Below are 12,593 nucleotides of genomic sequence, written 5' to 3' on the forward strand. Positions count from 1 at the left end.
GGAGAAGAGAAGAGGGGCTAAAAGGAGGGGATTGGCTTCCTTATTCCAACAGGAAGGTGGGAGGGGAGACCAGGATGTCCAGAGGAGTAAGTAGAGGCATGGAGGGTCTGCTGGAAAGGACAGGGCAGGGCTGGGGGCGGTATGGGGCCAGGGGTGGGGCGGGGTAGTACTGCAATCACCACCACCACTTACTGCCCAACAGGCAGTGGGCCAACAGCTTATGTCGAGTCCCTAAAAGAGCTGTTAAATAGAGGCAACTGAAGTGGAGGAAAGTAATGTCATTTGCAGGCAGTCTCACAGCCAGCAAATGTTGTTTAGTTCTAGAATCTGAACTCAGACTCATGCATCACCAAAGTCCCTTGCTATCACGATGCCGCCGTGCCTACTTTGGAACAGACCTCCTTAGCTTCAGATCCTGGCCTCAGTCATGTGACGCTGTCTGTGGTCCTGGGCGGTCATATTAAGTCCCCTGTGCCTCAGTTTACTTACGCTGGAATGTAAGTAACAACACGAGCCTTTGCCACATTCCATGGTACAAAGTGGGTCTGTGACACTATAAAGGCGCTGGACTACAGCGGACATTATGACGATGGACATTTCCATCTAAAAACAAGAAAGGGATCCCTCTTCCCCCTCCCCCTTTTTTAATTAAAAGGGCTCGCTGGCCTAATGATAAAATCAGTTTCCAAAGGCATGAAGCTCACTGTTGGATGTGTAGGTTGAACAAACAGTAGGTTGCTTGATAGGGAAGTTAAATAACTAGAAGATTTACAGATCTCCTGGATGGGGTCTGTCTGTTGTGAATATCCAAGGCCCATTTGGTATGAGTCATGCACACCACACCTGGATTCATTTCCCCCCAAGGTTAGGCCCCCAGGCCTAGGGGAAGGCAGGGAGGTCAGGATGGCAGCTTTCTGAGTGTCTTGTGGATGCCTACCTTCAGCCACTCCTCGGCCTGCTCCCTGCTCTGCAGAGCCAGCACTAACACCTCTGTGGCCCCCTGGGAGAAGCGCAGCTCGTGCCGCTTGTGCCTGCTGTCCTTGGGCACATAGATGACAGTGCAGACGTCTAGCGCCAGCCTCAGGTGTGGCTGTCGGTCCTTGGAGCTTTTGTAACACTGCACAGGGAGAGATGGGGTCAGAACCTTCTGCAGAAAACCCTCACATACAAAGAAGAGTCCCCACCCAGTCTGACTGTGAGCAATACCTCACAGCGAGGAGCCTAAGTGGGGGGAGGTCTATCTGGGAATCTTCCAGCACTGCTGTCCATGAGGAAAAGGTAGACTATAGCACAATACTAGGAAGACCATGCGGGTTGAAGAACAGAGAACAAACAGGCTGGCTTGGGGGGATGCCAGCTGAGAGGGCCCGCAGGCAGAACATTAGGAGTGAATCCCGGGAGGCATGCAGTATTGACCTTGAAAAGGCAGCCTTTTCTATAATAAGGCCAGGCTTAATCTCGACCACAATGCTACAAAAAGGAATCTATAATGGGATAAAAATGGGATCTAAAAAGGATAATGGTTGCCGGGGAGGGAGAGACATTTCCTTCAGTAGTGGATACGCTGGTAAGGTGCCTACACTCCTGTGGGCAATCCCAAGTAAGTAAGTACATTGGTACACACACACACACACACAGAGACACACACACACACAGGCACATACACACAGAGACACAGGCACACACAGGCACACACAGGCACACACACACAGGCACACACACACACACACATACACAGGCACACACACACAGGCACACACACACACACACACACACACACACACAGCAGTGGGAGGGGCTAGTTGGAAGCGGGAGGGGATTAGCTCAAGTGGAATGAGAAGGTGACATAAGTGACTATGGGGCAAAATCTATACATGCATGGATACACATCTTTCACATTGAAACCTGTGATTATGATACTAAGAGCTTAAAAAAATGTTAACATGGCCCAGTGAGTAAGGGCATCTGTTACCAAGCCGGTGACTGGAGCTTGATCCCCAAAACCCACATGGTGGAAGCTGAGAACCAACTCCGGCAATCTGACCGATACGTATTTGCCTCAATGCGTGTCCTCCCCTTCCCCACCCCACCCCTCCCAAATAAATAAATGAAAAAAATTTAAAGGAGAAAAAGCATAGTCTGATTTCTTTTATAACAGAGTTGAAAATCCTAAATGAAACACTAGCAAAGAAAATCTAGCCACTTATAAAACACAGGGGCCATTACTGGTTTATTCTAGGAACACAGGGGTGGCTTAACATTGAAGTAGCCGCATAATTCATCATAGTGAGAGAGGAGAGAAACAGGTGATAAAATTCAGGACCATATATGCTATAAAAAGCAAGGAAACAGAATAGAGGAGACCGTCCTGTGTGTGAGATAAAACGTACGTTTACAAACGCCTTAGCAAGAGCCCCCTGGGGGCTGGAGAGTTGGCTCAGTGGTTAGGAGCACTGACTGCTCTTCCAGAGGTCCTGAGTTCAATTCCCAGCAACCACATGGTGGCTCATAACCATCTGTAATGGAATCCGATGCCCTCTTCTGGTGTCTCTGAAGAGAGTAACAGTGTATTCATATAAAATAAATAAGTAAAAATAAATAAATTAATTAATAAAAAAATCCCCCTGACTGAAGAAGTATTAAAGCGTTTTCTTTGGAGTTGAGCTGAGACCGGCTGCCTTCTTCCTTCTCTATCTCTGGGCTGAATGGCCTGGCAGAGCAGGCAGTCAAGCCAAGGAGAGAAAGGTAGGGAGGTGTAAGAACTGGAAACGCGCCCTTCATGACCCTTAGACTGGCCCTGGCCTGTTTTCAGTCTTCACTGCCCAGGGTTTGAAAAGGTTCCAAAGCTGTGTGTGTTGATCCTGGCTTGCAAACAGATTAAAACTTTTTAAAAAAAAGAGAAATAGCCATTATCTTTCTCCACAATTATGGTCAGTTTCCTACTCTGGAATTCCCAGTACTCAAGGTTTCGCTGTGTAGCCCTGGCTGTCCTGGAACTCAGAGATCTGCTCTTCTCTGCCTACTGAGTGCTGGGATTAATGGCAGTGCATTTTCTTTAGGGGTGACGGTAATTAGAAATGGAGCATTAGAAGAAAAGTTCCCTTTAAAGAGAAGGAGTTATAGGCTTGTATGTGCGGGAAGGGATTGTGTCAAAAACAGATGTGTGAAAGCAAGAGTGGAAACGGGGAGTGTGTCTTATTTTTAGTTTTATGTTTGTAGGTATTTAGTCTGCTTGTATTTCTGTGCACCACATTTGTGCAGTACCCCAGGAGACCAGAAGAGGGCATTAGATCCACTTGGAACTGGAGCTACAGACAGCTGTGAGCCACCATGTGGGTGCTGGGAATCTACCCCAGGTCCTCTGCAAGAGCAGCCCATGATCTTAACCAATGAGCCATCTTGATTATCTGTTAGCCAATGAGATTCATTCATTCTTTTGCTTTGCCTCTCTCTGGGGTCTTGCTGTGTAGCCCTGGCTGGCCTTCAACTTATGAAAATCCTCCTGCCTCCACTTCCCAAGTGCTGGGGTTATAAGCAAAGATCTTCCTTTTTAATCTTTTTTTTTTTTTAAAATTTATTTAATTTTGTGGTTCTGGGTGCTGAACTCCAGGTCTCGTGGATGTTAGGCAAGTACTTGGATACTGAGCTACATCTTAACCTTTTGCTAGTTTATAAGTACACTAACTTGCACAATAAAGAACAATGAATGTTTTAAGAAATTGAAAAAAATTCTGGGAAAAAAAAAAACCAAACTAGGTGAGCCTCCATCTGACTTTCAAGGGTGTGCGCATGCGCGCGCGCGTGTGTTGGGAGTTCTGATGTATCATGTCCCGAGGTTCTGTGCACAGACCAATTACACCCTCAGACACGCACGGACACACACACAGGCCTCCCGTGACTCACTCACCAGTAGCTGCTCCTCCTTGATGACCGTCAGCTGCTTGGCCCACTGCCCGAAGCGCTTTTTCCGAAGCAGGAAGGCACATATCCTGCAGTCCCTAACCAGGTGCATGGAGGCCTCTTCCGAGGGCCACTGGTGCTTGGGCTGCCGCCCCTTCTCTTCCTCCTCCTCCTCGTCGTAGGATTCATAGGAGCTACTCATGGCGTCAGAGTCATTGTCTGTGGGTGTCATGAGAAGGGGCCCTCAGTCCCTGTGCCACTCCCAGGAAAACCCCTTCTCATCCTGCCTGGCAGGTAACCTGTTCTGGGCCCGGGCTATGGAAGGCAGAGGAGTGACAAGGACAGACTGTAGGCCTTACTCAAAAGCTTTGCTTTGGACTGGCTTGTGTGATGGGGTCTTTGAGATTTCACATCCTGGGAGTGCCTCCCGGAGACGTGGTCATGATAAATACCAGAGTCTACTTCATCTGGCACGGGCAATGTTTGGCTAAGAGTCTTACACCAATAACTGCTCAGTAAACGTCTGTTATTGCTCTGACCTCAGCACTGTTCACAGCCATTGTCCCCCCAACCACTGCTGTGAGCCTGCAAAGCCCCAGGACAGATAAGGAAACTGAACTTGGGAAAGATTCAAGTGACTCCCATTTCAATGGTCTTTCCATCCAGCCCACTGGGGGAACAAGAGCTTCGGGGCCTGTTTGGTGATCTCAGCCTGGTTAGGGCTGGTTTGTGTGTGTGTGTGTGTGTGTGTGTGTGTGTGTGTGTGCATGCATGCCGAGGGTCAGCTCTTCCGGGGTGGGGGTGGGGGTGGGGGGTGGGGGAGCCGTGTGAGCAGCTGTCCAGGACATACAGGAGTTCTTCAGTTCTCCATTCATCCTTGTGGTGGGGTAGCTGTTGTCTGCGTCCTCGTAGTAACCGTCCACAATCGACTGTGCAGGGCTGCAGCCATCTGTGGGGATGTCAGAAAGAGCTGAGCTTATAGAAGTAAGGGCAGAATCCAGGGACAGGGGTGGAAAAAGCCCCTGGGATAGAGAGTGGGGACCAAGGGCAGTCTCAGCCTGGATGTGGGGCCCTATGCTCCGACTTCCCACTTAACCCATCACTATGAAGGGGCTTGCTGGGCCCTGTTGGACCTCCAGGCTAGTCTTGTATGCCTTTTTACAATTTTATCAGAGAATTACTCCCCACCCTTCAAGATGAAGCTCAAAGATCTCTCCTCTCCTCTCCCAATGGCATTCAGTGTGTGAGAATGTCCTCCGTCATAGCTCTGCTCTTTACACTGCAGGTGAGGTAGCTGCTGCTAAAGGTAGGCTTTGGCGCCATTTTACACACAGGGCAACAGGCCCCACAGAGACTGCTAGTGGCTGAGGCTGGATCAGGACTGAGCTGGATACCTTCATTCACGCAGGCAAGCTCACTCGTTCACCACACTGAGCCCTGTTCGGGTTGTTAGGTCCCTCCTGTCCATCTGTTTCCTGAGGAAAGCCATACTGAAGTCCCTAGCTACGGGATGCTCGATGCTCTGCTCCGAGCCTGCCTTTGCCTCTCTGAGGCCTACATGTTGACAGCATGACCTGCAAAGTGGACTGGAGGAGTCAGCGGTAGGTGAAGCGGGTCATTTCCGGGCAAAATTGTTAACACCAGGTATGCCTGGATGCTGTGTGTGGGAGGAAGAACATGGTGATGGCTGGCTTGGTTGTAGGCTCACCCCTGCCTGGGTCCGTGGTCTTTCCTGAGCCCCTCCCTTCCTGCCTTCCCAGGAGGAAGCCTCTCTGCCCTGTACTAGGGACGTGAGCTCTCTGGGAGGTTAGGGAGCCTCTTCTTGCCAGGGCTCTTGACATGTGACTTGGGGCCCAGCAAGTACTTTGTCCCTTCCTTGTTCCTTTGCCCTTAATGGACCAGATAGGAAAAGTTGCCTGCTTCACCTCTGTGACACGGAACTGGGGACTCATGGAAGGTCACAGATCACTTGGTCCAAGCTCACCACAGGCAAAAGGTGTAAACAGCATAGATGCCTGTTGGAAAGATAAGCGGCATGTGCCATGTCCTCAGCAAAGGCGACCGGTCAGCCATCGAGGAAGCCATGGAGAAAGGCACTCTGTTGCACACTCTAACATGGACGGACCTGGCAAATGCTGTGCTAAGTGAAAGAAGGCAGGCTAGAAAGGTCACGTGTCCTGTCAGGTGATTCACGTGTCAGGTGATTACATCTACACGAAATGTTCAAAATAGACGAAGCCATATTGCCAGAAAGCTGCTATGTGATTGGCAGAGGCTGGGGCATTGGGAGGAGGGACTGTGCGTCATGGTCCAGGTTTCTTTTGGGGATGATGAACAGCAATTCTAGCCAGGGACTAGATAGCGATGGTGGCTGAGTAACGCTAAATGCACAGCTGGACACTTTCCAAAAACAGTGCAGCAGGAATCTTCTGTTTTACCATATTGAAAACCCTTTTGCCCATGGGAAAATACTGGCATAAGGAGCACGAGTGAAAGAACACGCTCCCTTCACACAGGCTTACTTATTTCTTTCCCCTCTTCCTTACTATCTTCTCTTGAGGAGGGGTCATAAACTCCTGGGCTCAAGCCATCCTCCTGCCTCAGGTTCCTAGTAGCTGGGATTCTAGTGGATGTCATCAAACTGGCTCAAATAAGATGATTTCAAATATATATCACACTTATTATTATTATTATTATTATTATTATTGTTAATTTATTTTATGCAAAGGCTCTGTCCCTGAGCTATCTGCCCAGCGTCCCACCTGGATTTCTATTCATTTCCCCACAGGAAAATAATCCTGTTACTAGGGTTTTGCACGTCCTAGAAAAATTGTTAAAATCAATGCATAAATGTATATACCCTGTTAGAAAAAACCCAAACAAATGAAAGCATGTCTATGAAGTCTTCCGTGCTTGCTTTTCTACCATGTCCGAGCCATTTACACGTACCACGTGACCGTGCCATTTACATGTACCATGTGAGTTTGTTTCAGGTTGTAGCAGACCTGCTTGTTCCAGTTTGGTGCATGGAGAACGTTCTGCTGCGCCGCAGAGCTGCCGGTATGTGGACTATTCACACTGCCATCTACAAACTCAGCTAGTTGCACATACTCGGACACCAAACCCACAGTTTCCCTGTGTAATGCCAAGTCCTTATGCTGGGTGAAGGCCTCCATCTGATCCTCATGCAAAGGATGCTACACACCGGGGAAGTCAGCAGAAGAACAAGGACTCTCCTTTGAGGCTAACTTAAGAGTCTGTCCCATCAGTAAAAAAAAAAAAAAAAAAAAATATATATATATATATATATATATATATATATATATATTTATTTATGTATAAATTATATATGTGCTATTTACAAGCATTATGCTTATAAGGAGATGATAATATAAAATATTCATAGTTTTAAAAATGGTTGAACTATATATAAATAAAGCCTCTGCTATTTCTGCCTGTACCACTGTATGCTATGGCTCCCTGGGGCTGACCCATGAAGCGTTGTTTGGGCCATGGGTCACATCCTATGATGTGCTGACTTGGTAACAAGACTCATTCATATGTACACACAGAAACAAACGATGAAACCATAAGCTGAGAAGCATGGGAGGATTGGAAGCAGGGCTATCCTAACGGTTGTCACTTATGTTCTAACGCTCTTTTATGAACGGATCTAGTGCCTCCTTGTTTCAAGAGTGGAAGAGCCGAGATCCTCAGAAGACAGGAGTCTGTCTCAGGCCACACAGACCTGAGACTAGAAGCCGAGCCCCTGAGCCACACCATTGGCTCCAACGTTAGGATAGCTCCTCCCAGGAAAGGGTGATGGCGCTGGTGGGGCAGTGGCTCTGGACCTGCTGCTGCTCAGAGAGGGAACCCTCTAAGCCATGAGGGGACCAGAACTTACTGTGAGAGCTGATATACTCGGGGGACTTGCCGGGCCCCAGGGGAAGGGCTTCTTCATAGTAGTCCTCGGGCGGGGGCTTGTTGGGCAAGGGTGGAGGCACATCAGCAGCTGCCTGCAGTGGAACAAACAGGGTTTGTGACACTAGGTGGCTGCGAACACAGCAGAGGGGAAAAGGTGACATGAAGGAAGGAGGCTGGTGAGATAGGAGGCCAGGGCTCCGAGGAGGCAGTCAGAATGTGACACTTTAAGCTGTTTTTCGTGTGTTGAGGTCTCATTATGTAGCCCAGGCTGGCCCTGATCTGCAATGCTCCCATCCCTCTCTCCTGTGTGCTAGGATTACAGGACGTGCTGTTATGTCCGGTGTAGGTTTTAACATTGAATAGACTTGGAGCTGGCAACCTGAGATCCTATTTGTGCTGCTCTGCTTCGGTACACTCCGCAAGTGCCAGAGCTCCTTGGTCATACCCGAGAGTAATTGCAGTTGCCCAGAATGGGTGTGGTGCTTTGTGAGTGCGCACGCCTACAGCTCTCCAACACCAGTGTGAGTTCTGCCACCATGCGAGGAGCGACAGAACAAGTAACCACGAGGTAAGTAATTGAGCAGTGAAATCTGAGGTCAGGAAACCTCAGAATTTTAGCTCAGCGCCATCCTTTACTAGCTGTGGGTCACTAGGTGTGTCACCTGCCCTCTCTGAGCCGTGTCTGTAAAATGGGGACAGCACTCGTGCCACATACGTTTGGTTGCTGTATGCACATGAAGGGCATAGCAAGTTAACAACTAGCTCCTGTGACAGGTGATGGTAAGGCTCTATGGGTGAAGAGCAAAGCTTGTCCCTAATTGTAGTCCCAGGGTTGGGGACACTAGATCTATTCCTTTACTTTTTGAGTATGGAAAAAATCAGGCTCTAAGAAAGGTGTTTTGCTCATGGCCTCCCAACAGAGCAGCGGGGATAGCAGAAGCCCACACCTCCTAGTCCAGAGTGTGTTCTCGTTCTCTCTCTCTCTGTCTCTCTGTCTCTGTCTCTCTCCTGTATATATAACCTGAGGCTAAGATGGTGAAGTCCTTTGGGCCAGAGGGCACAGACTAGGCTCGCCACCTTCTCCCTACTCTGTGTGGACCACTGTAAGCATGTCCCTGCCCAGTGATATGTCCACAAGGTACGACATCTGCCCTTAATCATCACCATGGAGAGAAGACGGTCCTGCACAGCAGCAGTGGCCCCTGGGGTTACAGGAAGAGCTTCCCTCACCCTTGCTAGAGGTGGGGTCAGACTCACGCTTCTCAGAGATGGGCTCTTGGTTGGCTCAGGGCTGGCTCCTTTGCTGGGTTCCCCATCGTCCGACATATCCCGAAGGTCACCCAGGTCACAGTCTACGGAGAAAACCAAGGACAAACATGGCAGAGGGTTTGGGATCCGGGAGGCCTGCCTGTGAATCCAGGCTGGACTTCCTCCATGATCAGGAACCTCATCAGATAGCTGACAGTGCCCTGGGCATCTTCTGGAGGTTGGCCTCACTCATGTCTCTTGCCTGGCTTTCAGAGAGAGACGACAGTGGACTATCTTCGTGAGGTGCTTTAAAGGTCTTTGATGGTATGACACGGAGGCATAGGGTTTCCTGCAGCGGGGAGGGGCTCCCATGTCTGATGTGCAGGGACTGTAGTGGCAACAACTCCCCTAGACCATACCTCTCTCAGTACTTTCTTCTCTATCATGGTCACATGGCTCCCTCTCTCTCACAGCATGGCTGCTCTCAGGCCCAGGCCACCACTCTCCCCAGCCATAGCTCCTACTTCCTCCCGAGTGTCTGGATCGCTCAGCCAGGCTTGGTGGCCGTGACTGATGGACAGCAATGGCTGTAAGGTGACCACCCTGGGTTGGGCTATCTGGCTTGCACGTTCACTCCTGCAAGCTTGGGGTGAGTCCTTCCCTACAGATTCAGGCAGCTTACAGAGCTGCCAGGGCCCAGGACCCCCAAGGAGACCTAATGGCTCTGTGTGAAAGCCAAGAGCAGCAAGAGACACCTTTGTGTACATGCATGTGAACACGTGTGCGTTAGAGGGATGGTTCAGGGCTAAGAGGGAACTTACCGAATTCTTCAAAGAGAGACTCCACAAAGCTGGGCCCCGAGTGCAGGTCTGCAGTGTTCACATACAGGAAAGAGACTTCCTTTGCTGAGGGAGGAGGAAAAACGACTGTGAGCAGGGAAGGCTACCTCACGCACCTTTTCTTACTTGCTTGCATTGTCAATGTGATGGTGAGCTCTGTTTTCACATGCAAAGGTACAGCCATAGCGCAGGGCAGGGATGTCAACGATAAAGGGTCCCTTGCGTCCCTACAATGATCTTGTGAGGCAGCAGGCAACACTTTGTTTGGGGACAGTATGGCTTGGAGTGGTGACTTTCAACCTCCCCTTTCACACTCCAGGGGTCCTGCAAGACTCGGGTATAGCTTGTTAGTTACACAGAGACTGTATGCTGATTTGGGGTGTCTCAGAGAGGCCGAGGGAAGCTACTGGGTAGGCAGTGAAAGGAGCTCACGTGGTTTTAGAGGGGGCATGAGGAGAGTGGTGGGAACTGTTTCAACTTGCGAGGGTGAGTGTGTCAGAGAGTACGCAGGAGCGAACGTCTGTTTGCAACTACATGTTGCACATGCAGGTATCTATTAAAGTGTAGCCAAAGCATGTGTTTATATGTGTGTGTGCTATCTGTGTATACAGCATATGTTACTTACTGTGTGTCATGTGTGGTATATATGGTGTATTATGTGTGAGAGAGTGTTCTGCTGTGAATTACGGTGGCGAATAGGGGTGCACATGTTCTGTGGGAGTCTGTGGAGGGCTGGGATGGAGAGGGGCATACAACACAACCAGGACTGCAGCGGAGGGGCAGGGCCTCGGTGGATGAGCGGACTGGGTCACAGCACAGCACCTGCTGTGCTATCCTGAGGCTAACCTGAGGCTTACGCATCCCCTTCTACAGGCCATGGGGTGAATGCTACCACTGTTTTCTGTGTAACTGGGACTCTTTAGGGCTGACCTGGGAGGGGCTGCAGGCTCTGCAGGAGGGAGGCCACAGCCATCTTCTTCTCCAGGGTGCTGTCGCTGAGATACTCATGGTCCAGGAGGCTGAGGAGTCCGGTGAGCTCTGGGATTAGCTGTTCCAGCACTGAGGAGAGACAGGCAGGTTCAGAGTTAAGAATCCTGACCACGCCTATTGGAAGCTAGAGCAGCAGGGGTTGTCAGAAGGCAGGGCCCTGTTCACCAGGGTGACACAAGGACCCACACACAGCTGCCCCATGGCTGGCTGGTCACCAAAACCAGGTGGCTTTCCTCCAGCCTTCCTACTGTGCCTTAGACCTCAGATGGCCTTGGCCCGAGGACAGAGCCTTCATGTTGGCACTCGTGAGTCCAGGCCACCCTAAACAGAAGTAGAATGGCTTTCCTTTGCCTCAGTCTGATTTACAGGCCCAGGGGCTCTGGACATATCTCAACCAGAGTCCCCAGCTGCCCAGAACACAGGCAGGAAGGGAGCCTTCCTGTTTCATCATCCACTTGCTTCAATCTCTGGAACCTTCTGTTTCCTGTGCCAGAGCCAAACGGAACATTAACCCTTCCCGCTCCATGCCTAAAGCTATCATGGCTGCTCCTTCCACCCACACACCGGTGCATCTTGATCCTACGTGTGCATAGGAATCAGCTGGGTTCTGCCCGAAATGCAAATTCTGGCTCAGGAGGTCTTCGGCGAGAGCTGAATTTCTGTGTTTCTGATAAGTTGCCCCTCAGAGACCCCAGTGAATTGCAAGCTCTCAGAGCAGAGAGTCCTTTAAAGACAGGAGCATGCCAAGAGCATTATGTCATTGGCATCTCTCTGGGCCATATAGGATTTCTTTTGCACTGGGGCCAAGGGCCAGTTTCATCAAAGCAGTAGCATAGGCCTGCTTTGTGACAGACACTTGCACATGGTAACTTGGGTTGAACGGTTATTACGAGTTGTGCTAGTAAGCATTCATCTTACATCATTTAAACCCCAGATCAAGCATTTTACTGTCGCCATCATATAAGAAATGAAACGAAGACTCGGGAAAGTTAAATACAAATAGCTACGAGCGTCTCTATTGAGTTCGTACCCTGTTCTCTTAGCCAGGGAACTATATTGCCTTTCGGTGTCTCGTTTGATCCTACCAACGATTTTGAGGCAGGTGTTGGAATCACCTTTAGATAAAGGTTTTTCGATAAAGGAACTAAGACAGAGAGGCCACACAGAAGCAACTAGAAGGGCTGGGACTTCTGCTTGGGACCCAACTCTCAGATCCTTTAGTTTCTTTCCTCCCAAGGAGGCAAGGAGGTGCTGATATGAACCTGTAAAGATACTAGGAGGATCTTCACTTTAGAGACTCTGGGGCCGGAATAGCAGGTTCAATTCAGTGTTACAGGACCTTCTACAAGCTAGCTAACATCCCAGTGACTGGGTTTCTTCCTCTCTAAAGAGCTTAGCCACAGCACACCTTGCAGAGGGGCTGTGAGAGTTTCTTACGCCGTGCCCTAGGTGCTCTTACTGCTTCTGGAATTCACCCCACTTATGTTGGATGCTCAAAAGGCTTCCTAAGTGAGGGCGAAACCAGGTGCCTCACTTTCTAAGTATCTAGGCTGCAGCCGGCTCACCAGAGAGCTTCATGCTGAACTTTGTTTCAAACAGACATCGTTTGTACACTGTCACTGTTGGGGACAGGTAGCAGTGTCATCTCTCTGTGGCATTAAGCATTAACCCAACGTTGGAGCAAATGAGCCA

General features: G+C 49.7%; 1 protein-coding gene across 1 annotated transcript in view; it reads right to left on the reverse strand.

Annotated features, from left to right (window-relative positions):
• Window positions 1-12,593, reverse strand: part of Afap1l1 (actin filament associated protein 1-like 1) — a 56,401-nt gene that overhangs the window by 17,497 nt on the left and 26,311 nt on the right. Inside the window, exons 2-8 of the mRNA NM_178928.4 lie at window positions 10,842-10,970; window positions 9,894-9,977; window positions 9,082-9,176; window positions 7,805-7,916; window positions 4,751-4,849; window positions 3,908-4,119; window positions 938-1,117 (exon numbers count right to left, since the gene is read on the reverse strand). Coding sequence (NP_849259.2) covers window positions 938-1,117; window positions 3,908-4,119; window positions 4,751-4,849; window positions 7,805-7,916; window positions 9,082-9,176; window positions 9,894-9,977; window positions 10,842-10,970 — 911 coding nt within the window. The remainder of the gene's footprint in view (window positions 1-937; window positions 1,118-3,907; window positions 4,120-4,750; window positions 4,850-7,804; window positions 7,917-9,081; window positions 9,177-9,893; window positions 9,978-10,841; window positions 10,971-12,593) is intronic.

This window comes from Mus musculus, chromosome 18, assembly GCF_000001635.26.
Source record: "Mus musculus strain C57BL/6J chromosome 18, GRCm38.p6 C57BL/6J".
NCBI classification, from domain to species: domain Eukaryota; kingdom Metazoa; phylum Chordata; class Mammalia; order Rodentia; family Muridae; genus Mus; species Mus musculus.